Genomic DNA, 17061 nt, shown 5'->3' with positions numbered 1-17061 from the left:
CACGCGCGGGGGCGCAGCACTGAGCAAGCGCTCCTCCTCCGGGTCCACCCGTCCGCAGGGCCGCAGTGACTTGACGGGCGCATGCGTGGAGAAAAGGGTGCATTTTCCAAGTTCTGCTCAGCAGACGCCACGCTGTTCGCACGTTTCTTCACTCCCAGGTGCTACATCTTCTCCACTGAGAGCCTTCCCTCTGGGAGTTTTGATATTGTTTCCACTCCACTCCCTTGGCTCACAAGGCAGCAAGTCAATGGCAGTTCACCAATTTGCCAGGAGCTATACACTCCTTCGTGTGAAGGGGAATTCTTTGCCGCGCCTGCCACTGAGGCAGTTGGGAGGAGGGACTGCACATTATGCTTCGTTTCTCTGCGGCGGCATCTGGTTTAACTTGGGGAGCCTGTAGGTCACTCATTTCCCCTCTGTGAAGGCCACGTGGGCGACATTTCTGCATAATTTGGGACGGAGCAGAACAGTGGGTGAACTTTTGTCCTCAGTCATAAGCGGTCTGCATTGTTTTTTGATCCATTTCAGAGACTTTAGAGACAAACTGGAAAGGTTAACTGACCCCAAGTTGGGCAGTAGCAAATATGGGGATGGGCAAGGGACCCTCATGATGTCAGGAGTGGGCTGTGTGGAAGGAGCAGCGGCCTTGCGGGACCACGCGCCTCGTGGGTAAGTTGGACCAGGAACAGGCAGCCAATGCGGGGATCAGACCTGATCCCGCCGCTGACCCCTCCCCCAGCAGGGGGCGCAGCTCCTCTGTTCACACTTCCCGCTCAGGGAGTAGGGGAAGGTGAGAAAAAAACCAAGTACACGCTCCAGCAAATGTCATCTGTGCCATCAGCTGAGCCCAATCAAGAGCTCTATTTTAAAAATATATATATTTTTTATTGATTTCAGAGAGGAAGGGAAGAGAGAAACATCAATGAGAGAGAATCATTGATCGCTGCCTCCTGCACGCCCCCTACTGGGGATCCAGCCGGGCATGTGCCCTTGACTGGACTTGAACCCAGGACCCTTCAGTCTACAGGCCAACGCTCTATCCACTGAGCCAAACTGGCTAGGGCAAAAGCTCTACCTATATATTTTTTATGGTGCAAAGTCTTAGTTAACTTTTTCCTTTACTCACATTGGTGCTGATAACTGTGTACTGAAAGGGTTACCTGAAACCTTTTAAATATACATTTTTCCATCAAATCAAACTGACCACTATATTTATTTACCTCAAAGAAAGGTCACCTCTGTGATGGGGAAAGGATGCACCCTGTTCTCGGAAGTGTGAACAACAATTTGAGAAAATAGGAAACGTTTACACACATTAGTTTTTTATTGAAGAGGCAGTTCAGACCCATTCATATATGCAAAGGGTAGGATGACAAAATATGCAATGACCCGTCACCTTTCAAATATTTTACTTAAAATATACATTATAGTAATTAAGCTTTATGGTCACAGTGTAGGAAATTTTAGCAGTTGCAATGGAAACTACTATAAAGAGTATTTCCTGCACAGAATTATGCAAAATCTACCATGTACTTCCTGTTCTGCAGCATATTCATACTCATCTAGAAAAATATGGCAAGAGTGCTGAGCAACAGAAATGGTAGACATCTGAGATTTTAAAACTTTTTATGGAAGTCTACACACATGCAGACACACAACACACATATCCCGCGTGCACACAACGCTGGGATATTCAGCACCCACATTTCAAATAGAACGCGCATCACCAGTGAACCCCGCCCCCCCCAGCCTGTGCCCAGGCCAAAAGGTCTCCTGTTGTCTAAGTGCATAGACCAGTTTGCCTGCTCCTATTGTAAGTAGGAATCACACACGATGTTCGCTTTTGTCTGGATTGTCATTTGACCGTATTTGTGAAACTAAGCTGCCATCATGGTGTGTTAATTCTCTGCTTTACAGCATTCTGAGTGGAAATACACCACTGAAGTTCATTCACCTACTGCACATATGCCTTCAGAGAGCTTTGGGTTTTGCGTTCTACACCACGGACATTCCAGTCCATGTCCTTTGGTGGACATCCCGACGTTTCTGCTCGGTTTGGGAAAAGCATTGGCTTGAAGTGCTGGCTTTCCAAAATGGGTCTAGCAATTGGCAACGCCAGCGGCAGCATGGACGTCCTGTTCCTCACATTCTTGCCCGCACGTGATGCTTTCCCATGCTTTTCACTAACTATTTCAGGGGGTGGATGGGAGGACCACATGGAGGAACTGTCCTGGAACTCATGAGCCAGGTATATCTCTCTGTTTTGCAGTTGTTTTTGTTTTTACCTTGAAAGCATGGTTAGGTAAGCTTTCCCCTAGGCACTTGAGGATTTTTGATGCTACTGTAAGCGGTATTGCTTCCAAATTTTTCATTTTCTATGTTTACTGCTGGTATATTAAAGCAATTTTTCATAATGAATTTGTATGCAGGGACCTTGCTGACTTTACTCATTAATTCTAATTATCTGTATAATTCTCAGACTTTTCTACATACAAAATCGTCATTTACAATAGAAGTTTCACTTCATTCACTTTCTTGGCTAGGTCCTTCTGCCCAATTACCTATATATAAAAGGCTAATATGCTAAGTGTCCCTCCACCCATCCGACCGGTTGCTATGATGCGCACTGACCACCAGGGGGTAGATGCTCAACACAGGAACTGCTGAACTGCAGTGACTTGACAGTAGCAGTTCTCAGGTGACGCACCCTGAAACCAGAGAGGGGGAGCCCAATTCCTCTGGGGGCCACGCGATTCCACTTTGGGCCGTGGGTTATGCTTTTGCTGGGGCACTGTTGCCCCGAATCTGGTTTACTGCACACTTGCGTTTGCATTCCATACCATGTACGACAGCAACTTTGCAGAGTGCTCTCACACTCTGGGACCCCTTGGGGGATGTCGGCAGTTCATTCACCTACTGCACATATGCCTTCAGAGAGCTCTGGGTTTTGCGTTCTACACCATGGACATTCCAGTCCATGTCCTTTGGTGGACATCCTGACGTTTCTGCTCGGTTTGGGAAAAGCCTTCGGCTTGAAGTGCTGGCTTTCTAAAATGGTCCTAGCAATTGGCAACGCCAGCGGCAGCATGGACTTCCTGTTCCTCACATTCTTGCCCGCACGTGATGCTTTCCCATGCTTTTCACTAACTATTTCAGGGGGTGGATGGGAGGACCACATGGAGGAACTGTCCTGGAACTCATGAGCCAGGTATATCTCTCTGTTTTGCAGTTGTTTTTGTTTTTACCTTGAAAGCATGGTGAGGTAAGCTTTCCCCTAGGCACTTGAGGATTTTTGATGCTACTGTAAGTGGTATTGCTTCCAAATTTTTCATTTTCTATGTTTACTGCTGGTATATTAAAGCAATTTTTCATAATGAGTTTGTATGCAGGGACCTTGCTGACTTTACTCATTAATTCTAATTATCTGTATAATTCTCAGACTTTTCTACATACAAAATCGTCATTTACAATAGAAGTTTCACTTCATTCACTTTCTTGGCTAGGTCCTTCTGCCCAATTACCTATATATAAAAGGCTAATATGCTAAGTGTCCCTCCACCCATCCGACCGGTTGCTATGATGCGCACTGACCACCAGGGGGTAGATGCTCAACACAGGAACTGCTGAACTGCAGTGACTTGACAGTAGCAGTTCTCAGGTGACGCACCCTGAAACCAGAGAGGGGGAGCCCAATTCCTCTGGGGGCCACGCGATTCCACTTTGGGCCGTGGGTTATGCTTTTGCTGGGGCACTGTTGCCCCGAATCTGGTTTACTGCACACTTGCGTTTGCGTTCCATACCATGTACGACAGCAACTTTGCAGAGTGCTCTCACACTCTGGGACCCCTTGGGGGATGTCGGCGAGCCGGTTTCAGCCCGATCCCTTCAGGCCAGGCCGAGGGACCCCACCTGCTGGAGGGACCCTGCTCACTCTGCAGATGTCAGGAGGGACCACAGGAGGTTGGCTCCAGGGTGTGTCCGGCCTGTCTCAACCACCTTCTAATTAATTTCCTTTCAATGTGCACGAATCAGTGCACCAGGTCACTAATACTGAATAAAATTAGTGATAGTAGATATCCTGTCTGTTTTTGTTATCTTGGGAGAAAACTTTCAATATTTCACCACTAAGCATGTTGCTGACTGAAGTGTAGGATACTCTGTATCCCACTAAAGAAGCTCCTTTCTACCCAGTTTGCTAAGAACACAGGTGAATAGCAATGTCACCACATTCGTTTCTTGCCTGCTAGATTACTTTCCTTCATGTGGTGTCACGGTTACTGATTTTTGATTATTAAACCCTCCCCTTCCTGGAGTAAGACACATCTGATCACTCTGTCTGCCCAGGACGGGGTCATACAACCACTATGAAAGAGCTACAGGCAATCAAAATGGATTATCACGATTGGTTTAGACTAATCAGGACTTACCCTCTGAGTCATGTTAAGAAATGATAGACACCAAATTCTTACATCAAGGCAAGAGAGGAGCAAGGACATCGAGTTAATAAAAAAATGTCTGCTAGAAATTGTATTAATTTTTCCAAAATACTGGAAATAAGGGGCAGTGCACAAAATAATGACACTGTATTCATATCAAATAAAAGTATAGATAACGTTTCTGAATTACATAATACTGGCACACTGCACAGTCAAACGTATGGGTTAAAAAACAGGAGTGGGATGAGCGCTGGGCATATTTTATAGAGTAAGAGCCGCAGAGTTGTCCTTAACTATTGTTTATGAAAATAGTATGTTTTAAAACCTTTTCTTGCTCAAATGTAGTTGAAAAATACAAAAATCACTATTGGTGAGGCATTTATTAGAAACCCATTTATAAGTGCATCAAAAGAATAGAAACTTATGCACTAAACTATTCTGTACCTGTCAAACATCTCACCAACATTTTGCCATTTTAATACTCAAATAAGAATACTGCCTTTTCATAAATTATTCAAATCCAAACTTGCATAGAATTATTAGATTGCATTTTTAAAACATGATAGAAACTTCCATATAAGTATTTAATGCTACTGACCTTATTATCAAGTCCTGATGGTTTGAAAACTCGTTTTATACAATAAAGGTTTAGAGGTGATAGCTTCTGATATCTTTCCTATAAACATGTGATTTTACATCAGAAATATGGCTTTTGGTATAACAATTTCCAAGACAAAATATTTTTCCACATTTATCAATTTTGACAGACTTTGCCTTGGTATGACTCCCTGATATGTAAATACAACTTTAATCCAAAATAAATATTAAATATTTATAAAATTGACTCCTGTATAAATTATCTAGTGTCCAATGAGTTGTAGCATGTTCTGAAGGCATTTTTTCCTGTTGCCTTCTTAGAGACTCTCCTCTGTGAAAAGTCAGATGAAAATGAACCTAATGTCTGAATGTTTTCCCCCATTCAAACATATGAACTCTCAGATCATGATATCTGACTCCAAGTCATTATTCAGAGGGTTTTTCTAAAACGACGTCTGACTTTCACAGGAGATTTCCCTCACTGAGTACATTCACATTCCCCCGCCTATGGATTCTCTGGTGGCTGTTGAAGGCTGATCTGTGGTGGAATTTTTTCCCACATTCATTACATTCATAGGGCTTCTCTCCTGAATGAGTTCTGTAATGCACGGTGAGGTACGACTTCTGGGAAAAGACTTTTCCACATTCATTACATTCATAGGGTTTCTCTCCTGAATGGCTTCTATAATGTACAGTGAGGTTTGACATCCGAGAGAAGACTTTTCCACATTTACTACATTCGTAAGGCTTCTCTCCTGAATGAATTCTATGATGTATGGTGAGATACGACTTCTGAGAAAAGAACTTTCCACATTCATAACACTCATAGGGCTTCTCTCCTGTGTGTACTCTCTGGTGTCTAAAGAGGGATGAATTATGGGAGAAGGTTTTCCCACATTCGCTACATCCGTAGGGCTTCTCTTCTGAATGACTTCTATAATGTACAGTGTAGTATGACAAATCAGAGAACAATTTTCCACATATATTACATTCATAGGATTTCTCTCCTTCTGGAATTGACTGGTGTCCGTCAAAGGCTGAATTTTCAAGGAAAGTTCTCCCACATTCATTACATTGATAGGGTTTCTCTCCTAAAGGAGTTGTATGATGGTCATTAAGATATGAGAACTGAGAAAACTTTCCACATTCACTACATTCAAGGGGTTTCTCATCCGTGTGTACTTTCCGATGTCTAATGAAGGCTGAATTCAAATTGAAGGTTTTGCCACACTCATTACACTCATAGGGTTTCTCTTCTAAATGGCTTCTATAATGTATAGTGAGGTATGACACTCGAGAAAAGAATTTTCCACACTCACTACATTGATAAGGTTTCTCTCCTGTGTGTGTTCTCTGATGTGTAATAAGGGTAGATTTTCGGTAGTAGGACTTCCCACATTCATTACATTTATAGAGTTTCTCTCCTGTGTGTGTTCTCTGATGGTCACTGAGGGCTGACTTGCGGGAGAAGGATTTCCCACACTCATTGCACGGATAGGGTCTCTCCCCTGAATGATTTCTCTGGTGGAGGGTGAGATGCGTCTTCTGGCAGAAGGTTTTGCCACATTCACTACATTCATAGGGTTTTTCTCCTGAATGAGTTCTCAAATGTTGAGTGAGATGTAACTTCTGACAGAAGGTTTTCCCACACTCGTTACATTTATAGGGTTTCTCCTCTAAGTGTGATCTCCGATGTACAGTGAGGGTTCCCTTTTGGCTGAAGGATTTGCCACATACATTGCACGCATAAGGTTTCTCTCCTGTGTGAGCCCTCTGATGTATAATGAATTTTGACTTTTTACAGAAGGATTTCCCACATTCACTGCATTCAAAGGGCTTCAGTTCCATCTGTGATCTCTGGTACATATTAAAATTTGACATCTGGAGAAAGTCTGGTCCAGAATCACTCCACTCACAGGGCTTCTCCCTGATATAAGCTCTCTTATGAGTTTCATTGTTTAAGGCTTCCATGCATTCATTATACTCAAAGGGTTTCTCTAAAATATTAATTTTCTGAAGAATACTTTCTTCATTTTGAGAAAAACCTTCCCCATTTTGATTCAATTCATAAGGTTTCTCTCCATGGTGTGTTTTTCCACATTCACTACACTCATCAGACTTCTTTCTTGCATAGCTTCCATCACTAATAATTAATTCTGAACTAGAGTCTACAATTTTTCCACAAGAGACACAACTATGAGATATGCTTGAAGGAACAAAGTTTGCTTCTGTGTTACAAGTTTTATCAGTTTTATCAAATGTATTCTCTCTCTCTTCAATTAAAGTTTTACTATTGATATAGTAAGTTTGCCTTGAACGTTCATCTTCATTTTCTTGGATTCTTTCTAATACATCATCAACTTTCTTGATTTTTTCTGAAAAGGAATAAAGTTAAATAAACCTTGTGAATCTGAATGTACCAGCTACAGAATAGAAGTGGTACTCAAGTACCCTATTGTAGGGTTAACTCTTGGCTTTTAGGCCAATTTCCACAAATAAAAAATAACTACAAGTGTATAATCCTCTTTTCCCCTTGATTTGTCATTAAAGACAGACAGACAGACAGACACAGACACACAGACACACACACACACACACACACAAGTAGAGCTAGGGGAGTCATGGGGAAAGGATAAGGGTGGGATAGGACTCAGTGTTAGTGGATAAAGGAAGGATAAATTCACTTTGAATACAAGTAGCTTTGTTACTTTACAAATATGTTCAAAACACTGGTATAAAAGGTAAAATAAACAAGCACAAGTGGTGAGCAGAGAACAAAGGCATTGAAAGAGTGCTAGATCCAGGCAGAGTAAATAGAGGCAGTGGGAGAATAACGACTACATGTATATTCAAAGGAAACATTCAAGGATGGATGACGCTTGGGAGAAATAGATTATATTAATTTTATATTAAACTGTAAAATATCACTCCACAACAAGATTACCATAGTAACATCCTCACTAGCAGAGCTCCTTTCAAAATCTTTGCCGTTCTATTCTGCACAGAAATCCAAAAGAACAGTCTAAAAGCTCCATTTTCCTCATGTTTAGAGACAGTCCCACAACCAGGGCCCCAACTCCCTCGCCTTGATCACAGTCACCAGGAAGGAAAGTTCCCTGGCACATAAATGTCCCAAAGACATAAGAAAGACCGACGGCAAGAGGCCTTCCAGGAAGATCAGCTCTCTGAAGGGTTTGCAGTCTTATTATCACTCACTGAACCTGTCTGCACAGCAGAGCACAGTGGTCAGGAGCACTGGAATCCCAACACAATACGTTACAAGCTGAGGACCTTGAGCAAGTGACTTAGCTGTGATGCGGGCTCACTCACTGAAATGTGGGCAATAGTGCCTAACCACAGGGTGGGGAACAGACTGATTTCATTAGCACATGTCATCTGCTTAGAATGGTTGGACACAAAACAAATGCTCATTAAGTTTCACCATTAATTCTCTTTCAATTTTCTGATTTAAACTTCCTAAAACCAGTCATGTCCCTGACACAACACCATAGCTCAATTCTCAATACAAATAAGAGTTCCCACACTCCTGGGTTTCATTTGGTGTAAAACCTTAAATATCAGATTCCAAAAGTTGCCCCTAAAGTAGGAACTTCTATCTAGGCATCTTACAGATTATGGGATCCTCTAAACTACTATTAGCCACTCTCACCCACGCTCACCGCAATACCTAGAATCTGCTCTGAAACCTGTAACATCCTGAGCCCAAAGCCCCAAATACAAACAGGAAAAATCTGAGACGTTGCCATTCACCAGTAAGATTTTTCATTGACTGGATTCACAGCATCCGTTCAAACCAGCACTGCACTGGGCTTGCCCAAACCCCCGCTGCTCCAGCAAGCTGGCTCCTTGCCACCCGCGAGCCTGTCATGTTCCTGTTCACACTGTACATGCCATAAGCAAAGGGAGGCGGGCAAGACCACAGCACCGGTGACCTGGGGGCTCTTTCTGAGAAGGGAGGAAGCGGCGGTCGCGCTGGCACTGGCATCTGTCAGGGAAGCGTCCGCTGGACCACAGGTGAAGGGTTAGGTGTCAGCTGGATCCGCAGCATAAATACAAGTTCAAAGTCCTAACAGTGGGGACTACAGGAACCCTTTTAAGGATCCAAAGGAAAGTAAAGGTGTGGAAAGCAGGTCCAGGGTCAGCACTCCTGAGGAAGGCAAGAGGGTGAACCGAACCCGCTGATGAGACACCCTTCCCGAATGGCTGCTGTGCACACAGGAGCAGCAGACAGACAACAGGAGCGAGTGATGGGGAAGGAGGAGCCGGCCAGTGTCGCGACCCCAGATCAGCCAGGGGCGCAGCTGGGGAGGAGTCAGCTCCTCCAACAGCACAAGCACACGCCCTGGGGGTGGCTGGCCTCGGAGCTCCGGGAGAGGACACGGAGCTGGCCTGTGAGTGCACGGGGCGGGCAGGGAACCTGGGGACAGAACACGAGCCTGAGGCATTTCACAAGGAAGGAGAGAAAGTGAAGGTGGAAGAACATGAGAGTCTCGAGGAGATTCTGTCAGGCTTCTGAATGCCTGCAAAGGGGAATCTGTGGTAAGGGGAGTAGGTTAGTCACTGAGAATTCAAGAGCCAGAGGAGGGACCGGCTCCTCAGCGTGGAAATCACGTGGACACCACAAAGAAACTGGACACGTGCGGGAAGGAGAGCGCCCTCTGGGTCCCCGAGCTGTGACCTGGGCATCAGGCACCGAGACGCCGCCTGGCACTCCCGCAGGCCTGGGGGCCCACTTCTGAAAGTGGGATATTCTGCTAACTCACCTGGGCAACCCTGGCACGGAGAGCCACCTTCTGCCCCCCACGGCTCCTCTCCCTGCTCCAACCTGACGATCACACTGGGCTTGGCGCTGTCGTACCCTGTGGCGGGAAAGGACACGGGCTTGGAGCAGCTGCTCCTGCCTCGGAGGCTGCACAGTAAGGTGGCCTTTTGCACCTTATCAAAGGCAGAACGTTTTTTTGTTTTATTTATTTTTTAAAATAAATAAAAGGTGTTATTAGAGCGATGCATGCAAGAAGCAAATTATTGTCATTTCCTCTTGCAGCTCAGGCTCCTGGGCTCTGCTGGGTATATGATTTTTAGAGAAGGTGGACGGGACAGGGAGAGAGAGACACATCAATTGGTTGCCTAAGACACACACCCTGACAGGGGCCAGGGATTGAATCTGCAACCCAGGTATGTGCCCTTGACCACGCATCGAACCCACAACCCTCCAGTGCACAGGCCAACCTCTAACCACTGAGCCCACCAGCCAGGGCCAAAGTTAGAACTTTCTGATGGAGAAGCAGAGATACAAATACGCTCCCTGGCCCTAACCGGTTTGGCTCAGTGGATAGAGCGTCAGCCTGCGGACTGAAAGGTCCCAGGTTCGATTCCGGCCAAGGGCATGTACCTTGGTTTCGGGCACATCCCCAGTAGGGGGGGTGCAAGAGGCAGCTAATTGATGTTTCTACCTCTCTATCCCTCTCCGTTCCTCTCTGTAAAAAATCAATCAAATATATTTTAAAAAAACCAAAAAACAAATACGCTCCCTGGTGCCCAGATGGAATTCAATGGTCTTATCACCTATTTCTTCAAACTTGAGGATAAAGCCATTGAACAGAAGCCCCCCCACAGCAGCAGTTCAGGGAGCCGCTCTGCTCACCCACGGAGACGAGGTGGCTGTAGTTCTCCAGCATCACGTCCCTGTAGGTGGTCTTCTGCTCCGGGCCCAGCTGCTGCCACTCCTCCTGGGTGAAGTCCACGGCCACGTCCCTGAATGACACTGGCTCCTGTAATGGCAGCGCGATGGGAATTGGGGACGTGGACAAGAGCTTACCGAGCTCACTGGTCAAGGCAACCAGGAGCCCTGTAACCCTTTTATGTTGCAGGTTGTGGGAGGGAAACCATGTCAGAAACGCATGGCATTTGGGTTCCTTCTTGTGTCAAAAAAACACAAAACCCTCAAACCAAAAATAAACTGTTTTCTGATTTTGCAATTGAAGTATCTGAGTCTAGGCTGCGCTCCTGCTCTCAGAAAGCCACATCCGGATCCGGCGGCAGCAGGGAATGAGCAAAGCAGGACACAGAGTCAACTCTCTCCACTGAACGTGGTGTCCTTCCTGGAGGCAACGCTCAGGAAACCAGCCCACCATAAAGCAGCCGAGCACGCCAGCTCAGCCAAATACAAGTGAGGAGAACCTGCAGCCTGTGCACTGCTGGGGCGTAAAGTGGGGCAGCGGCTGTGGACACAGTATGACGGCTCCTCAAAAACTCAAAAACAGAATGATCACATGACCCAGCAGCCCACCTCTGGGTCTACACCAAAAAAACGGAAAGCAAGGACTGAAGAGGTATGTGTACACCCTTGTGCACAGCAGCAGTATTCCAACGGCAACGGCTAACATGGGGAGGTAACCAAGTGTCCATCACCGGATGAATGGATAAGCAAGACGTAGTCTGCGCACACATGGAACATCATTCAGCCTTAAAAAGAAGGACATTTTGACAGGTGGTACAACATGCATGAAGTTCAAGGACACATGCTAAGTGAAATACTCCAATCACAAAGACACAAACACTATGATTCCCCTTACACGAGGCCCTTAGAGGAGTCAGATCACAGACAGGCAGCAGGAGGGAGGTTGCCGGGGGCTGGAGAGAATGGGGAGTTCGTGTTTAACAAGGACGGAGTTTCAGGTTTGCAAGATGAGAAGCATTCTGGAGACGGATGGCGGTAATGGCCGCACAACCATGTGGATGCATTAGTGCCACTGAACTGCAGCATTTAAAGATGGTGGAGACAGCGAATTTTGTGTTATGTGTATTTTACACAATGAAAAATTGAGGGGAAAATGATGTGATACCAACCGAAGTAGACACATATCCCTCCCATCCCTGCTGCAGCCCTTCCCTCCACACAGGGGAGAGGAGCCAAACGGGCTCATAGCCGACACGCTCACCTTAGCGGTAGCAATTATTACCTCCAAAACGGAAATTAAAAACGTCAAAAATCAGCAGCTGAGGGAAACAGTATAAATAAAAGATAAACATCAAAATGAATAACCCAACCACAACAGAATCAAATTCATAAAGAAAGCATCTTATATAACTTCATATTGATTTATAGTTTAATAAATTTACATTTTGTATTGATTTATATTTTTAATAAATTAAGCAACATATTGCTTCCATAAATGAGAACAGTTTGCTAAGAAACAGCCACCAGAGAATACTTAGAAATTAGAGACTGCGTTATTGAATTTTTCAAGATCCTCAAGTAAGAAGCTTGAATAACAAATGAGACAGAATATATGTGAGGAAAACTCTCAGAAAATCAGAAACCGAAATGATGAAAGAAAACCTGAGAGGAGAAAGCCAGGCGCAACAGATTCAACATTTTCAGGAAGACGGAAGTGGAGGAGCCACAGGAAATGCTAAAGGCAGAGCGGAAACTGGTTCCTGAGCTGAAGGCTCAGGCTCGCCTGCACTCGGAAGGGGCCATCTCACAGCCAAAGGAGAACACTGGGCGGAAGGACAGAGATGAGAAATTTCCTGATAAAATAGCCCAGAGGATGAGGGAAAATCCAAAACATTACCGAGGAAAAAATACCCCTGAGCCTTAGTAACTGACATTGTTTCTCCTGGAGAACAGCCGACAACTTTTAAAAGAAAACGATTCTGAACCTAGAACTGTGTGTCAAGTCAAACTATCATGGACACTTAACGATACTCTAAGGTGCTTTCAGAAAAGCGAGAAGCCGCCTACAGCGTGACCGCTGTTCTCCACTGAACCCGAGCGCCAGCGAAGAGGAGCGCGGGCCACGGGAGCTGCAGGAGACCCGCAGGCCGGAGCCCAGTGCTGCTAAGGAGCAGCTGGAGGAACTGCAAACATTTAAGTCCGGTTTCAGGAGGGAAGTGCTCAGTAAAGGAGCTCCATTCTCCTACTATTTGCAAAGGCCGTGTCGACAGAGGTCTAGACCGCTGACCCGGCCCCACTGTGGGTCCCACAGCTGCGCTGCCCTGACGGCGGAGGCAGAGCCGCCGGACAGCAAAGCAGGACGTCCACCCAGGAGAGTCCAAGGACCAGCCCGGTGAGCTATCAAATCACCGGGAGGAAGTAGAAACCTTCTGGCGTAAGCTAGTCCGCAAGGCCAGGAGGGGTAGGGTTAGAAGACAGCTTCATCAGTCAGTAACATGCATACCAATATCACTTACACCAACACAAACATCCAAAACAAAATATCAGCAACAGAACTCAATACCAGATTGAAGAGATCACATATAATAGCTAAATGGGACTTATTCCAGGAACTCAGACTAGTTTAATACCTGGCAATCCATTAATATAATGTACCACTAGAGTACGGATCAGAAGGAAAATCTTGTATCTGCAAAGATGCTGAATAGGCCTCTGGGAATATTCAAAATGCACACTGAATTTAACAAAGAAAACCCTCAAAAAATAGAAATGGATTGATACTTCACTAACATGAATATATGTATATATTTACACACAAAGTCTTATAATGTGCATAGTATATGATATATGCATATGTATGTGATACATATATACATATCTATCTCAATCACATACAAGCACACATGTACACTTTTTAAATTTATACAGACACACACATGCTCGCACGCACACATATGTATGCTTCTGTCCTCTCAAGTTTAAAGTCAGGAATTTCTTTAATGGGAAACACTAGCCATTCATGAGATGCACGCGTGGGCCCCACAGCTCCGGCCTGCGAGGCCCAGCCTGGGCCGGGGGAGAACTGAGACTGAGGAGCCTGCGAGGCCCAGCCTGGGCCGGGGGAGAACTGAGACCAAGGAGAGGAGAAAGAGCTAAATGTCATTCACAATCCCGGACTGCAGCCTCCACCAGAAATTAAAAACAGGAAATCCTGGGAAACTGGCTAAACCGAAAGGTGAATGTGGATTAGATAAAAGCATTATATCAATGTTAAACTTCCTAAATTCAGTCACTGTGCCAGGAATATGTAAGAGAATATTCTTGATCTTAGAAGGTTAAATCTGAAATACAGGTTAAGGGGGCATGACATCTGACACCCATTCTCAAATAAATCAGAAAAAAATGTAATACACACAGAGAGAAAATAATACAGCAAAAGTTAAAAAATGTCAAAAACTGGACCATTTCAGCAGCAGGAACATGGAGTTCTTGTACAATCCTTGTGACTGTTCTGTAAATTTGAAGTTTTTCAAAATAAAATGTTGAATAGAAGAGAATACTCTAAAATACATAGGGAATGTTTCAAAAAGGTGCTGAACTACTGTGAAGGGATTCAAAGATGGGCCACTGAAACATCAAAAAGAGTAACAACTTCAATCTACCAAATCCATTTAACCCATGAGCTCATAGAGACGACAGACTGAAATGCAAAGCCCTGTCCCTCAGGAGCTGGCCCCGTGCTTTGGAAACTGTCCTTCCCATATGAATCACAGGGCCAAGCGGAGCGATGTTCTTCTTAGAAGAGTATCCCAGCGCATAAATGAAGAAGAAGCGGTAAAGAAGCTTGTCACCATCTGGTCTCTCATAGTGAATTCGTGGATCAGGGCAACGGATATCAATCAACAGACGCTCACATCACAAGACGAGACAGGAAGGCAATACGGGCTCCAGCGGGAAGAGGACAAAGGCATGGGCAGCACAGTCTTCCCGAAGAACTGAACCTAAACCTGAGTAAATGCCCAGACCTAACTACCAACTTTACCAGGAGTGCAGGGGATTTGAAAAGCAAAGTTAAAACAGACAGCAATGCAATCAGCACAGTCCACACTGGGGAAACTGAGGATAAACAACCCAATTTACTTTTTAAACAGTTTTTAAAGACTTTTTATTGATTTTTAGAGAAGGAGAGAGAAACGTCAATCGGCTGCCTCCTGCATGCCCCCACTGGGGACTGAGCCCGCAACCCAGGCATGTGCCCTGACCCGGAATCACCAGTGACCTCTCAGCGCCCAACCAATTGAGCCACACGGGCCAGGGCACAACCCAATTTCTTCAGAAAACAAATTTCAAAGAAATGACACGAGACATACAGGGAAAGTTATTATTAAAAGAGGCCAACTGCAACATATAGCCTCTATTTGTATCGTGATTGAAAAGAACAAATTAAAAAAAACATTTAGGAAACTGAAATTTGGACACTGGATCTTACATAACAAAGGACAGTATTGTGAATTATCCCCGCCCACCTGGGGAAAGCCTCTTTTTCCTTCAGAGACACATAGAGAAATACAGGTCAATTTTTTTTTAAAGCCAAGTAAAGGGAGAAAGTATCATTTGGAAGAAACAGATGTCAAAGGCAGATGCATGTCACGTGAGGAAAAGGACCGGCAAATGTCCACAGGACTCGACTATAATTAGGTCACTGCTGATCTTCACCAACAGACGCAGGCAAGTGGGCAGGACTAAGCCAAGGCCCTGAGGCCTGAAGCGGGAATGGGGAGCGAGGACACCCTTACTAGAGAATACCTTTTTGTATTGTTTGCTGGGCAACCCAATAAACAGATGAACAGAAACATCTAAAGGACGAACAGGTCAGTGCCCCTTGACTTCGGTGTTATCCCTGGATTAAATAGTAACAATGGAAATGTATCTATTTCGATCACAATTATTTTGGTGCCTGAAAAAAACAAAATATTGTTCTCTTGGGCAGGAGGCCCTATGCTTACAAAAGCGAGTACAAGCCATATATTGCAATGACTTCCTGGTTGCTATTATAAAAGCTATCCACACTGTATCAAAGAAAAATTATTAAAGAAAAATTCTCAAGTCCTAGTAAATCTTTACAACCCACAACTAACAAATCACACAGTCTCTTATAGTCTATACAAATCACACAGTGGGTGGTATTTTCCTTTTCCTAAGATGGTGAAGGGCATTGGTCGTATTTGCAGCTCAACCTCAATCGCCCTAAAGTATCCTACTACCTGGACACGTGAATTCGACAAAGATTCTTGGTGCTGACCCACCGACACTCTCAGAACTGCCTTTCACACAGTTTTTACCTACCTCCACGTTCCCAGTTTAAAGTGTGGATCCTTATAAACTTCCCAACCTGTCTTACAGAGCAAAGTGGGAAAACTCACCTGGGACTCATGCATTTTCTGCTGCTCTTGGAAAAGTGTGGAGGTTGTTAACAGCGGACCTAGGGGAGAACAAGCAAGTCATTGAAGTCATGAGTACCCTGGCCTGTGTGGCCGGGAACCTTTTGCATGAGAATCGCCAAAGAAAACGCAATAAAATGATGCCCTGTGAACACTCAGATAGGGCTCAAGGGTGACAGAGAGACACACCAGAACCATTGCCACCCCAAAAGGATGGAGGTAATCCGACAGGTTCCTCCCATTGGTGAATATAAACACTGACTCCGTTTTCAAAAGGTTGGCCACCATTAAATAAAAGGTGGTGGGGGTGGTGGTGGTGGAAATCCTGTTACACTGTTGACCTATTTTCTTACTTTTCTTTCAATTGTTAAAAATCAAGGAATACAGAGGAACACAGAGTATGTGCTCTCAGAAACGGGATAAATGTGCATCACGGCGTGGTTTTGTTTATCTGACAAGACTTGGTTAGTGCTGCACTTACTCTCTTAAGAAAACCGCAGTACAGTGGGCACAGCGCTTGCCCTGGGAGCCTGAGTCCTGTTCGCGGTCCCACCTACAGGCGAACACCCGGCCAAGTCCCGCCCTTCTCAGGCCCAATCTCTTCCGCTGTCACCGAGGAGCAGGACGCCCCCTGCAGGCTCATCGAACCGCGGCACCGGGACTGCACAGGCAGCTCCGAGGGGAGTGGGCACACGCTTAGGCCGGTGAACTAGGTCCTGGTGGACGTTTAGAGACGTTGGGAACCTGGGGAGGGCGAGGCGGAGGAAGGGGTGTTGGGGGTGCAGGGAGCAGGGGCACCGACGAGCCCAGGCTGGGACCCCCGAGGCCGCCAGGAGACAGGGAGGTCCCCAGTCCAGGGGGCGCCCGCTCCCGGCAGCCTGCTCCT

At 45.3% G+C, this 17061-nt stretch overlaps 1 protein-coding gene and 1 long non-coding RNA gene across 10 annotated transcripts in view; both read right to left on the bottom strand.

Moving 5' to 3' along the window:
• The window catches only part of LOC102261038 (RB-associated KRAB zinc finger protein-like), a 19734-nt gene extending 2679 nt beyond the window's left edge, over positions 1-17055 (bottom strand). For 2 of the 9 annotated variants that reach the window (XR_001364650.1, XR_001364649.1), the window contains exons 1-5: positions 16657-17055; positions 16158-16216; positions 10699-10825; positions 9818-9913; positions 49-442 (exon numbers count right to left, since the gene is read on the bottom strand). Coding sequence is in view for 7 of the 9 variants with exons in the window: in XM_005879431.2 (XP_005879493.1) it covers positions 5496-7408; positions 9818-9913; positions 10699-10825; positions 16158-16172 (2151 nt within the window). In the remaining 2 variants the exon portion in view is untranslated. The other 7 variants (XM_014550337.1, XM_005879431.2, XM_014550338.1 and 4 more) reach the window with 7 other exon arrangements.
• Positions 1306-3595, bottom strand: LOC106728355. Its single transcript, XR_001364651.1, has 2 exons — positions 2914-3595; positions 1306-1954 (listed from the first exon to the last, which is right to left on the bottom strand). It is a non-coding gene; the product is annotated as an uncharacterized LOC106728355 (long non-coding RNA).
• Positions 17056-17061: the final 6 nt, after the last annotated feature.

Source organism: Myotis brandtii, unplaced genomic scaffold, assembly GCF_000412655.1.
Source record: "Myotis brandtii unplaced genomic scaffold, ASM41265v1 scaffold6, whole genome shotgun sequence".
NCBI lineage: Eukaryota > Metazoa > Chordata > Mammalia > Chiroptera > Vespertilionidae > Myotis > Myotis brandtii.
The sequence above is the reverse complement of the archived record's forward strand: the minus strand, read 5'-3'. Positions and strand labels throughout refer to the sequence as shown.